This window comes from Sabethes cyaneus, chromosome 3, assembly GCF_943734655.1.
Source record: "Sabethes cyaneus chromosome 3, idSabCyanKW18_F2, whole genome shotgun sequence".
NCBI classification, from domain to species: Eukaryota; Metazoa; Arthropoda; class Insecta; order Diptera; family Culicidae; genus Sabethes; species Sabethes cyaneus.
The window spans coordinates 140,439,173-140,453,484 of record NC_071355.1 but is presented as its reverse complement, the minus strand read 5'-3'; the positions used below and the strand labels follow the sequence as shown (position 1 = coordinate 140,453,484).

Below are 14,312 nucleotides of genomic sequence, written 5' to 3'. Positions count from 1 at the left end.
CATCCTACATGAGATCAGGAGGCTCAAATGAGCACAATATCCGCCTCTAACCACCACGAACCATCACTGATGACTGTCGAGATGCTTTGTGCCCATTTTCACTAGTTTTTCACTTAGAAAGACGCGAAGATCGAACCGGGTGCGAAGGCACACAAAGAAGGAACACTGAATAGACCAGGTGTCCTCTGTTATCAAGCTGTTCGCTGAGGTCCTGGAATCCTTTGGACTCTTCAACCAGATTTTTGTGCATCTGACTGTGCGGTGTGTTCTATTGATTTTTACCTCATAAGGAGGAAGCTGCGAGGGTAGGGCTGATTCCAAACTCTGCCAAAACGAAGCAGATGGTGGTTGGTAGCCCTTCGAGTGTTGGAACCGGTGGATATAGATGGAGATACTTTTGAAGTGGTCGATGAATTTGTTTACCTTGGTACGTTAGTGATATGAGACAACGATGTGAGATGTAAAATATTAAGCCGAATAGCGGCTACCAACAGATTACGTAGCTAGCAACTCCGTACGAAACTCGCGCTTTATAAGATGCTGATACCCCCGGCGGTAATCTACGGTGATGAAGCCTTGAAAGACCTGTAAGATCCTGTTATCAATTCTTGGTGACATATTGAAAAGTGAAACGTGGCATAGGCGCATGAACCATGAATGGACAATGCTCGAGGAGGACCTGCGAGTACTCGGAGTTTTCGAACGACGAGTGCTAAGAACGATCTTCGGCGGCGTACAGGAAAACGAAGTATGGAGGCGTAGGATGAACCATGAACTCGCACAGCTCTATGGCGAGCCCAGTATCCAGAAGGCTAAAGCTGGACGGATACGATGGGCAGGACATGTTGCAAGAGTGCCGGACAACTAGCCTCAAATCCGGTAGGATCAAGACGACCAGGAGCGTAGCGAGCAAGATGGTTAGACCAGGTGGAGTGAGATCTGGCGGAGAGTACTCGGTGTCCGAGGAATTGGAGAGCGGAAGCCCTCAACCGAGTTACATGGAGAAATTTTGTTCAACAGGCTTTGGCTTAGGACGGCAAGCCACCTAATTAAGTAAGTAAGGCGCATGAACCACGAAATTTAGCAAGTATACAAAGATGCGGATATTGTAAAGTAAATAAAACGCGGCAGGCTACAATGGGCTGGCCACGTGTCAAGGGTGCCGGATGAGAGATCAGCGAAAACAATATTCAGCGGAGAACCCGACAGAGGCCGCCGACTTTAAGGCAGACCCCGTACCCCGTGCCCGACCCCGCTAGAACAGCTGGTGTTGGAACCGTAAAATGCACTGTTTGGCGCCATTTTTGGTCTTATGAAGATGCTCGCCATGTTACTGTCAAGTGATTCCGCTATCGGGTGATGCAAAGTAGGACCTTTGGTTGGATCACCTCAAGTATAGTTATGGTCAGTAAATGCATAAAAATATTATCTTTTTAAAGTAGATGTAGATATCACTAGACACAATCGCGGACAAGACACTTCTAACTCTTACAAAATGTTAAAATAAAACAAATTACTTTCAACTTACACGTCGACCGGTTTCAGGTGTGTAAGTTAAAAGTAATTTGTTTTATTTTAACATTTTGTAAGAGTTATAAGTATCTTGTCCGCGATTGTATCTAGTGATTGTGGTGCTCTTATGTTGCACGAAAAATTTATTTGTTACAAATTACAAATGTTACAAATTTGTACAAATAAAAATTTCTGACACTTTTAACAATTTTTCGTGTTTTATCTTAAACAAAAAATTAACCTTATAAAAATCATCCTTTAGAAGAGAGGGACTATATAAAATATTTAGTAAAAAAATAAAATACTATTGGTGTATCTGTAGAAGCACATCGATAAACGCTTCATTTTGGTAACATTTCAACTTAACGAAGATTGGCTAATAGTAAAATATTAAATTAATTCACAGCGATTCTCTAGTTAATTTTGTTATGTTTTTTTACGATAAAACAATGAAAAAGGTTTTTTGTATTTTGTAGGTATGCAACTTTTAGCTGAACAGGTAAAAATATAGGTTGTTGAGCAGTTTCCGAATTATTTGGCGTCATGCGATACTTACCATCCGACCCCGGGGAACGTTGTAGAAAAACAGACGACGAGGTGTAGGCCTCCCGATCGCTCCGGTCCTTTTCCTTTCGAGATTCCTTTTCTTTCGATCCTGCATGTCCTGTAAGTACGAGACCACATCGGTCAATTTGATTAGTGATATGAATTAGTTTACTAGCGCATCGCGTAGCTTTTGCTAGAAGGCCTTAAATTGGTGCAGATGGGGAACGTTAGCCAGTGAGAAAGATAACATATGTTAGGAGTCATTCAAATAGGGTAAAAGATATGTGAGAAATGGCAAATTTGAATAACATAGTCTGAAAGGAGTAAAACGAACGCAACTTAGAGGAAGGCGCAAGCGGGAAGAGCAGAAAGGAACATATCATAAAAAGTAACATATGTCTTCTTTGAACATTCTTATTAAAACAATAAGTGCTGACGGAAGTGATAAGCAGTCTGAGTTGGAGATGACTCATCGCGACACACATCAAGTGAAGTGGTAACAAAAGAATAAGTAACAAACCATAATGAATGCAGAAAAAAATAAACGTTTCGATGCTGTATTATCGCTTCACTTATCTATTCCGAATGGCTTTGTTGCAAACAGTGCGTTACATTTTTTTCTTTCTTGGTAATGTTATCAGTCAAATTTATTTTTGGTTTTTACCGATGCAGTGCACTTCGTCATCCGTTGATAAGTCTACTTATGTGAGCTAACCGTAAAGCGCTGTAGATATCGTTTATCTATGTCTGATGTCCAACGGTTGCATTAATATTCAAAATAAATTTCAATGAAGTTGTTACCGTGGAAAAACACATCAATAGTGTCACCAACTATACTTGTTCGAGGGAGCATAAAGCAGGATAATTAGAGTATTTGTTTCTAACCAATACTAAATACTTTTAGTTGATTTCATAATTTTTTGTTTGAAGCGAATTATCAAGTTGTGCTGCAAATTTTAAACCAGAAATAGTCGTTATCCTTTTACAGAAACATATTAAAGGTTTATAATGAAATTACGAAAAGTAAAAAGTCGTAACACGAAAAGGACCCATTTCTGATTAACAAACCTTGTACGCTAGAAATAATAACTTTTGTATGAATCAAAGACAACCTTTGAACTGGAAATTTCTTTTAAAGTGATGCTCTGAAAATGTATATCATTATAATCCGTTTCCCAGCAACACAAGAGTCCTGTACAAATCGAAGATTCCGTTTAGTCCTTGACCCATCATGGAGAGACAGACATATAATATTACATCTACTACAACTTCATTCACACAAAACAGTTTGGGAAAAACTGAGCAAGTGTTGGGTTTGAGTTTTTCTCCTATCTAATGCAGGCGACGCTTGTTGTGTCGGATGAGTTTTCCATCTGCTTGTATTTGAGCAAAGGGATCCATCAGTTCCGTTCACCTCGTGCAGGAATGCGCGCGCGCACAGCAAATGATTCGGATTCCATTGAACAAGAAACGATGGCACGAGTATTCAACTAAGAAAAGTGTTGCTTCCCCGGCACAACGGATAGGATACCGGTCAGGTACATATCTGCGGTTAGCAGCGTGATAAAATGGTTGTTTAATTCTCATAAAAGAGGTGCCACTCCTCGTCTGATTATGAAGCGAAGGTAGATGACACAGAGGTCGACAGTGCGATAACCAAAAATGCGATAAAACGCTTCCTTTTTGCGGACAGAAAATGTTTTTGTCAAACTAGGAGTACTGATATAACAAGGTATATTCGCATATGAATTGCCTGGTTTCCAGTTTTAGGCCTTTGTCGCATACTGCGAAATCATGACACAAAATTTGGTTAGATAACCAATACTATTCACTTCTAAATTATGGGTAGAATCGCATATATATTTTTGTCGGATTTTAGAATGTATTCAGTACTGCTTTTGCAACAAGCCGCTAGGATGCGTACAGAACCGAAAAATCAATATTAAATCACCAGTCATTTCCCTGCTATATGCACTAAATACATCAATTTGGCAAATGGACGCAAAATAAATAGGAATTAAATCGCATGCATAGAAACGTATTCAACTCTTGCGTAAATTACGCGTGCTGTTCATACAAAATAAATTATGTTTCATGCAAATTGGAACCCGATCAGGAGGACGTTACAAAATTATAACAAGTCGTGTTATTGGCTATCAACGATTGTTATTATCGATAAAAGTGATTAAAATATTAAATTATACTTCAAATATAAAATAAATTTTCTTAGCAATCCAGGAGAAACGTTATCTAAATAAACGCTTTTCACAATACTTTTTATAGTGCTGAAAGACTCTAAAAGAAAATCAGAAAAATTATGTTCTATCTCATGTTAAATTTTGTTTTCTTTTTTTTCATATTCGTCAGTTGTTAAGGGGACATAGTACCTTTTACACCATTTTTTGCCTGATTTCAAATATTTTCGGGTTTTTCGCATTTAAAACATTGCATTTTATACTAATATTTACAATTTTGTTTTCATATGGGAACCTCTTCCCCTTTCCCCTACGGCTCCATCAAGATTAAAAAAACATGAATTGCGGTACCATGGATTGGCGCCAGAGGGCTAATCCGAATTGAAAAATTCTAATACGGCATGAAAGTATATTAAATTATCTCGTGTTCGACCCATCCTTTTTTTAAAATTCGAACGCATAACAAAATGGTGGACGTTGAAACATAAAAGTAAGGTTTTCAGTCGAAAAAATTGATTTTAAACATAAAAAAATAAAAAATAAAAAACTTGCAATATCAAAAAAGGATGGGACAAACACTAGATAACTTTGTTGGCTTTGAAATAAAAAAAGAATTATGAGAATTGCTTGAGCCGTTCTTGAGATATTTTTGGTAAAGACTTTTAAAACTTGGTTTCGAGAAAAACGACGTTGAAGTTTTTATTCGCTGTGTAATCGCTCCAGACATGAGCGGAACAAATAGGCTTTAACTTTGTCAATTTTGGGAATTCATCCAAACGACTTCAAACAGATATGGTCAAAATGTTAATCTTCCGAAATAATTAATAAAAAAAATTCGGTTTTAAAAGTTGAAAAGGTACTATGACCCTTGAACTGTTTTATTTTTCATTCCTGAGCTATGGCCGAAAAATGCTGGAACGAAAAAAACACAAAATCGAAATTTTTGCCACTAAAAGACTGAAGTCAAGAAAATAGGTACTTCTCAAAAATTTCTACGAGGTAGAACAGAGTTTTTCAACCTTTTCTATGAAATTTTTCACCTCTGTGGAAATTTTTTTTTGTGATTTTTTTACACATAATATTTTGCTGGATTGCTGGAAAAATTTGCTCATTTGACAAACTTTTGCTCCTCGGCCCCAACTGTTCGACAATGATTTAGAAGTGTGTTAAAAGGATTTTATGTGCAACCAGAAATACCTCGACGGAATACCCACGAGCAACAAGTGGCAAACAAAATTATTATATCGCTACTGTAGTTAATATGTAACTACATTATAAACTAACATAGGAAAAGATAAATAAATATTCTTTAGTGCGTTTGGTAAACTATTTCTTGAGGGAGCCACCGGAAGATTGTATGCACAAAAAGGCGAATATTTTTTGACTTTGTTAGTCTATTCTCTGTGCTTTTATATTTTCAAGAGTTCCAATTCCAACCATCAAAATCTATCAGAAACTTGATATTTTTGTGTTTGCATTCTACTCAAGGTATTTTTGATTAATAGCATAATGTGTTACAAATATCCGAGCGTGTCAAACACTCGATTTTTTCTTGTTATGGCCTTCTGATCGACTTCACTGTATTTAAAACTAATTACAATTCGGGAAAACTTGTCATTTCAACAGAATTTTCTATCGTTTCTGTGACTAATAAAAGCCAGATGCAATGAGGTATATACAGGTGTGGCGAATTTGGTAAATTGTTGTTAGTGCAACGAAGAAATTTGATCATAATTTAAGTGGCATCGACAATCATTGTTGAATGTCGTTGCTCTTTGTAGCTTGACGTCCATTACTGATATTTTGCTGCTAATACCAATTAGCGAGCCTGTAATAGATAGAGAGTCGCCATGTTAAACCGAAAATATTCAATCGAGCAGAATTAGGGTTTATTTCTAATTCCCATCGTAGTAAGTAAAGCCATTCTAATTTTCATCATTTGTTGGATGGATTTAATGAATACTGACTAAAACACACTTACCTTCCTATCCGTGAACTTTGAAATCGCTGAAAAGCGATTATTAAAGCATATTATTGAAATTACGCAACTGACTTTATTTCTTAAATTCGTCGAACCGTTTTAAAATCCGTCCATCAAAATTATTCATCGTCAGAATTAAAAATCACAACAATGTTTACGAAGCTAACGCGCATGTATTTGTGTAGGACGGCATTCTAATGTTTTTCTGCAAAATTTCTGTAGGTCAGACAAGTTTTCCTGGCTGTAGAATAACGACAATGCCTTGCGTGAGTTATTTTCATTTATGAACGACGGAAATTAAAACGATTAGTCGACATTTTCTTCTTCGCCGCACGAAAAAACGTAGGAAATTTGGCTGGTAGGGGGATTAGGGGCATAATGAGCACACGGGGCGAAATGGGCACCCCTCTTTTCTACGAAAGTACGCATTTTGTAACATCAAATGGCATGCGAAACATTGCAGTAGGTACTACAGTATCTATTTATCAACAAATGAGTGATCTCTACTTTTAAAACACGGAGTTATATTAAAAAAGTCAACTTTGTTCTCAGACGCTGAAAAAATTATAATTATGGTGCACTGCCAAATAAGTTTTTGCGATCATTTAAATATCTTAAACAATCAAGTGCAATCTGCAACATGTTGTATACATTGTATCTCAAATTTCACCTTCATTGAAGTTTTGATTTTATACTATAATTAGTGTAAAAATCCATTTTTACTTTAACTACTTGACTGGGGGCGAAATGAGCACCCTTAGGTGGGGTGAAACGAGCACTATTTCGCATTAACTAACCGGTCAGTTTTTCTGTTTATCGCGTCGTTGCTTGTTTACAGTGATGGTATGAATATGCCAAGAGAATCCGGAAGACATAATTGGTCAAAAAAGGCCTTGCAAGCGGCCTTGGCCATTATAAGGCGAGACGGAATATGTACACAACAAGTCGCCAAGTAGCACAGCATTCTGCGGCACACGTTAACTCAGTATGTGTGGCCATACGAAAGGGCAATCTCGGGGCAAGAGGTGGACCAAATTGGTTCCTTCAAAACTGTTTTCGCTCCCGCTGCAGAACAAGAGCTGGTGGTCCATATTTTGTATATGGAGGTTCGATGCTATGGTATTACTACCCGTGAAATGAGAACCCTCGTATACCAGCTGGCAGAGGGAAACGGAAAAGCATATGTCTTCAACACTAAAACACAGCTTAAGCGTCATCCGAAACTTTCCTTGTGTGCTCCAGAGATAACCTCCGCGGCTCAATTGGCTTTAAGCGGCTTTCGGTCAACAGTTTTTTCACACACTAACCGATTTTTAGTTTTTGAAGCATAAGTTTAATTTGCAATTTTCGTCATCATATCAATTATTTTTCAATTTGTTAACAGTATGCCTTTAATTATCGATAGTGAATGTATGTTATGCAATGACGACACTTTAAAAATTCTTGACTTTGGGTGCTTAAATCAGCCAACAAGTTAGGGTGCTCATTATGCCCCTAAAACCCCTAGGACTTCTTTAATGATAAAAAGCATTCAAATAGATCTCAGCTCACTTTGATTGATCACGTATGATAGACAACAAACTAAAATATTAGGAACTAATTAGTTTTGCATTGTGTGCCATAAAAATGCTGATATTTTTAATAATTTGTGTTGAATAGGACGGGAATAGGCACAGGCACTCGTTATTAAGGCTTTAAAGGAATGTTCATTGTGAGTATTATTATTATATGTGGCGTTGTAAAACTCAAAATATCTAATCTAAATCGCTGGGTCTCAAAAGGATTAGCAATAAATCGACAACAGCAGCCTAACTAATCACAGTGCGACTATTAACAGCAGTAAACTTATCAAGAATGGGATTTAAATATCCACATTCTGTATGGGTACTGTATTCCAAATATCTGTTAATCACAGAATAATCTGTAAATGTGGCAGCACTGACATACACACCTGCATTGTTGCTAGATTAATTGTTTCAGTTGGCAACTCTCTATCTATATGTATTACAGCAGCACAGGTTCGCTAATATCAACAAATGTCTTCTTTTTGTACACCTCTTATATCTCATTGCCTACCATGGTCGTAGCCGTCCTCGAAACAAAGCAAAAATAAAAATAATCACACCTGCGCATAGTATCCATGCATGTTTTATAGAGAAACAAACTAAGTTATGGGTGACTTATCTCTTCTCTTCTGTTTGATATTAGATCGATTCAGATGGGCCGTACACGATAAGTAACATAAGTGATTACTAGTTACATTTTCAAAGCATGGCTCAGATCTGAATTGATCCAGAAGTGACTATTTACTCGCAAGTTATGGTCAAAATTTAAAAAAAAGGTCAAATGTTAAAAATTCAGCAGTGTCGGTTCGGTTCGTTGGTGGCACAAGGGATAACGCAGGATAGGATTAGAGGATAGGCAGAACATTGTACAAGGAACAGCACCCTTCATAAAGCGATAGGGAAAGAATGGAGCGAAACAGGCAATGAACAAAACAAAGTATCTATAGAACATAACAGAAGAAGATGGTCGCGAGCTAGATAGAGTTATGCGTGACGATTTTTCACAAGTCGTTTAAGAGAGTTGACGTTCCGCTTTTGTTCCAATAATCGTACCGTACATGTAAGCTGACCTGGATTTCTCGGCAATGAAATAATTTCGATTTAGGTTTCTGTTTGTGTTTAGTTAGCCGAAGTGAGCGCGAACACCGGGCGAAGTATACGCGCTTTTTCGCGATTACCGTATTTATTTACATGATTTTGCTGGTGTTACGTTGCTCTAAGGAAAACAAAGCATGGCGCTCGTGTGTATCGCATGCAATCACGTGCTTTGCACTTTTCCTATTGCGGTACTATACAGTCAATAAGCATGTTCATAGATCCAGTTGCCTTTCCACAGAAGGGTTTGTGCCTTGGCTAACTTTGAGCAAATGGTGTTGAGCTTTTTCGCTATTCAGAAAAAAGCTCCTAGGGTGATACTGTTGTATCAAGTTGCATGCAAGTTAATGTGCAAAAGGATTCAATGGAAGTCTCGTGTAGGATTGTTCCTTAAGGGGTCAAGGAGTTTTCATACTTAAAAATTATTTTTTTTTGTGGATCATTTCGAAAGATTTGCGTTTCGAGCTGTATTGCTCCTAGTGCTTCGATTTTACTTAATTTTACTTATTTAGCCAGCCAGCAAAATTTTAAAATAAGTTATGTATGGGGCACTTATAAAGCTTATTATAACACCTTGAAAATTTTACCTGGGTCTGCGCATCCCTGTGGACTATTAACTAGATTTGGCTTTAGACATTAATTTGGACATGGCATTAGATTAAAATGGACTTGGATTTGAACTTGGAATCGGACTTGAGCTTGGAGTCGCTCGGATTTTTATTTATTTGATTATACCCATCAAACATTTTTGTCGTATAACAGCTTATCAAACGATTTTAATCCGGTAATTAGCTATACAACGGTTGAATATGCTGCAAATCAACAAAAATGTTTGTTGGGTAGTTACTTTAACAACATGGGTCATTCAACATGGGTGATTTCTGCGAGATTGGCGTGAATGCACACCATTACACCGGGAAATTGGAAGTTGAACTTGAATTTTGACTTGAAATCGGTATGAAATTAGGCATGAAATTGGATTTAAATTAGGGATTTGAGGCTTGGACTATATTGGCTTGGAATTATATTAGACATGAAATTAGCCTTAAACTTGAATTTGAAATCAGATTTTAAATTGGTATAAAATTTGACTGAAAATTGGAGTTAATTTTGGGCCATTTTAGACTAAATTACTTCAAATTTAACTAGAAGTTGAACTTTAAATTAAACTTGAAGTAGATCTTGAATATGGATTTCAAATTGAACTTGATTTCAGTCATTTAATAGGACTGGGAAAGGGACGTGAAATTCCAGTCCAATCCGCCGTGGTTAAAAGGATCATCACTACCAATGCACTAAAGGACCTGAGAAAAGAAGTAGGTTTGAATCCGGTTATAATTGGCTCCGGTCATAGCTTAGTTCGATCTGTAGATCCCCCAGCTTGGATAAAAAGGAGCGGTACACAACTTCTTACGCGTTGCTTTAATGACTCTCTCTTACCTAATTTTTGCGCTCTTTCTTCTTCACCTGGCCTGGTTCCATTCTGTTTGGATCCAATCAACATCTTTGTTTCATTACGTTCGAAATTTGAAATTGGAGACATAAAATTGGATTTGAAATAGGATTCAAAATAAAATTTTTACTTGGAATTGGACGACAAATTGCACTTGAAATTGGAATTGAAACTAAACTTGAAGTCGGACTTGAAATCGGACTTAAAATTTGATTTAAGATTGGATTCGAGTTAGTTTAGTAACCATAAACATACACGGTTATTAAACTGAATTCTCCGTACTTCTTGGTTACATCTTTTTATAGAGAAGATGGGGCACTTCCCACAGTTCCAGTGTGCCCCAACCTGAGCATCCAAGTGACAATAGGAAAGGACAAACTTCTCTCCTTTTCATAAAACATTTTATTAGATATATTTTGAAATAGTTCCACACCGATATTTTCCAGGACATGAGAATTTGTTCTGAACTCTATTGGCGTTGTAGTATTAACGGCCTTGTAGTCTCTTGCCAGGCTAGTTTTAAAAACAACACAAGGAGGTGTGTATTAAACCTGTTATGCAAGCGCTAATTATAATTCGTTTCCACGCGCAGTGGCGCTAGAAGCGAAAACCTTCGGAAAATTTGGAAGAGACAAAATTTTTTTAATCTTTTAACTTTCAATTTGTCCACTTTGATACTAATTTCATAACTACCGACCAATCGACAAAAAAAGTGTGTTCCAACATTGCGCCTAGTTTCTGCGAAAAAAGAACACGAAGTTCGAAAAACGTGACTTTGAAGGAAAGCGGCGTCTTTTTGCATCGTGTTAGTACCGCACGTCGCTGGAATACTTGAGTATATGATTGTTTTAATCCATTTTCTTTGGACCGATCTTTATAAAATTATTATCAAAATAAGAGAAAAAGTCTATAGAATCAAAACCATGAGTAAAAGTTTTGAATTTGCTAAAGAAATTACGAAATAATGTTTCAAATTACGAATAATGTTTCAAATTTTAGGTCAACAGTATTTTAATATAAAATTTTCTTTTGAAAATACCTGTGGTAAAAGCCATTAACAACAGCAAAACAGAACTATAGAAAGTTCTATAGGAACTAGTCATATTTGGTTATAAAATTAGAGTTAATAAAGTACTGCAGTAGCACTTTAAAAATAATCATGATGTTAAATGCATGTCTATATCAGAAAAAATATATTGGGTTATAACCACGTGTTAGCTAGTTGGTAGAAATTGGTAGCACTGGTGAATGCGGCGAACTATGAACATGCTTACTGTCCCAGGATTACTACAAATGAACGATTAAACGACACATAAGAGTGATTAACTGTAATTAGTGTTAACGATTGGTTAGAACAACATACAATATTTAAAAGTAAACCGCGCAATTGTCGTATGTCAAGACACGGAATGTTACTCGCGCAGAATCGAACTTAAAAGGAGCTTATATTATTGATCAATGAATATTATCATCGGAAGTTTTAGTTCTGAATCCCGAGTGCGGTCCGGTTACGAATAGGCGTACCTTTTCGAATTAACAAACTAGTGACACGACGTAAAGCCTCTCGCGGTGACTTGTTGAAAAATTTAGGTGTGAGATTAGGTGGTAGGGTGAGCGGTTTTCTGCTACCCGTACCCGCTTCCCAGGCGCGCAGTGATCCCTGCGGATGCAGCCGGTCCAGATGCTCGGTCGAAGCAGGTCGTGGATGTCGCTGTTTCGGATACCAGCCGCGTGCCGGTCCACCTGCTAAGCGTAACATTTCACCATTAGCGAAAGCTTGACTGATGCTGCGTTGTCGTCCACCGACAGTCGAAGTACCTGGAGAATACACAGTACACAGGGGGACGAAAGTTACAGACAGCGACTACGCCTTGTTCTAGCGTTGTTAGGCTCGAACAAAGGTTTTTCTTTTCAGTTATTTGTCCAGGTCAGAATTGAGAAAATTTATGTCGTTTAATTGAAAATTAGTGCAAGTACCCATCGTTGCAATCCTGCGTTCGTGTTCAAAAAGTTGGCAATGGTAGTCACATAAGCGTCTGTGTGATGTGTTAATGTTAATAACTGTTATAAGGATTGCATTGACTTACCAATACCGACGACCGACGAACCTAAACTGCTGGTTGTGTTAGTGTTAGCTCGCGGAGCAGTTCGGCTACCACTGCCATGTGGAGGAACCTCCGGCGCTCGACGATGTGGTGTTCGAGGAATATCACAGCTGCTAAAATAGAAACAATAATCTTGAATTCGATTTTTGCATGATATGCATGTTTGAAATATTTTAATAGGAATGCGCTAAATGATAAGTGGCCAATAATATTCAAATGGGGTTGGATGGCCTCATTTTTCTATTTTTGAAAAAGGACATCGACTCGAGTGTAAAAACTACCGAGACATCACACTGCTCAACATTGCTGCTGGTGTTAGAGGGGAGCACTGGTAGTACAGGTGAATCATAATTTGTTCGGCACAGGATCGATAGCAGATCGTCGCCACCAAAGTAAAATAATATTTAGCTGTGGCCATATTTTTACAGTCACCTCACCTCAAAGGTGTAAAAATTGACTTTTCACATAATGTTTATGGTGCTTATCATACATGCTTGTATTGAAATTTGAGGTAAATCGGTTCAATAGAGGTGAAGGCGTATGAATCAAGAGTTACAGGCGCTGCTTGGAGAGATTCCCATCTTACATCTGGCGAAAGTCGGTAGGGTACGGTGGGCTGGACACGTCGTACGAATGTCGGACGACAGTGTGTCTTCAACAACCCCACCGGAACTAGGAACGAAGAGGCTTAATGTGCAAGATGGCAGTGACGCCTGGGAAATTGGCGACGAGTGGGCTAAGATCGAGTTGAATGAAGGGAACTATTTGAAACAGCACGAACCACCGCGGCTCTATGGCGAGGACGTTTCAACCGTTTTCGAGAAATCATGCTAACCGACCAGTCCTTGTTACCACAGTTTGGAGAAAGTTTAAGTTTCACATTTCTTCATTGTCGCTTTGACACGTCGTTACAAATGTGCGTACTACTTCGTAAATGTTTGGCGTATTAGCATGCATTTTTTTGTGTACATTATGCATATGCAGCATATGTACATTATGAATACAAAACAAAAAGAAAATTGATTTCTCGAAAATTCCAACCCCTTAAAGAGAGGCGAATTCTGTAGCCGAAAGATTTAATAAATAAATTAGTGACTGATGGTGAGTAGATGGAATTACAATATAAGGCGTGGCTTAAGTCGTCTGTATACGAGGCGGCAAACGTTAAATGATACGCCTGTATATAGGCAATTGTGCGTTCGGTTGCTGTCTTTGATTCAAGCCGTGTCTCCTCGAAAATATACACCACGCATATTTCCGAAGACTACAGAATTCTGGACTGGGCATACTGACAAATATTTACGGACGACGCTAGCTAGTTTTACTTTGTGATGTGCCATCACTAGGGCTGTCGGTATTGGGCACTTTTGGTGAAAACCGGTATTTCGGTATTGGCGTAGAAAATACCGGTAATACCGGTAAAATACCGGTATTGGCAGATTATTTGAAATCAATAGAAATGTCGATGTTTTTCAGTAATGTTTTTATTTTGAAACTGTAGCTTCAGTATTGTTGCTTAGCAAAATAGAATTCAAGCAGATATAATACTCTTAGCGATTTAATTCCCTTACTAGAACGAATTTTATTGCCAACACTTCCGCTTTCATCGATGTCTGGCGAACGGCTCTGAGCACATCATGAATTTTCCTTTCATTTGTTCAATTTTATAGTAGGGAAACCCGCCTTAAATTATTTACAAAATATCTTGTATTGTAGCTTCCAGCATAATTAATGACCCGGTCTCCTACAGCCTCTCAACAATTTTTTGTCCATCCCCAAATCGGAACTCCTGCATAACGTCATTCTCTTCATCATCGTTTACAAATACCTTCTTTTCTCTGTTATTCATCCCACTATTCG

The 14,312-nt window shown here is 37.8% G+C and overlaps 1 protein-coding gene across 4 annotated transcripts in view; it reads right to left on the bottom strand.

The window, feature by feature from the left end:
* Positions 1–14,312, bottom strand: part of LOC128743487 (putative uncharacterized protein DDB_G0277255) — a 231,913-nt gene that overhangs the window by 17,028 nt on the left and 200,573 nt on the right. For 2 of the 4 annotated variants that reach the window (XR_008412302.1, XM_053840080.1), the window contains exons 16-18: positions 12,435–12,565; positions 11,872–12,165; positions 2,069–2,176 (exon numbers count right to left, since the gene is read on the bottom strand). Coding sequence is in view for 3 of the 4 variants with exons in the window: in XM_053840080.1 (XP_053696055.1) it covers positions 2,069–2,176; positions 11,872–12,165; positions 12,435–12,565 (533 nt within the window). In the remaining variant the exon portion in view is untranslated. The remainder of the gene's footprint in view (positions 1–2,068; positions 2,177–11,871; positions 12,166–12,434; positions 12,566–14,312) is intronic. The other 2 variants (XM_053840081.1, XM_053840082.1) reach the window with 2 other exon arrangements.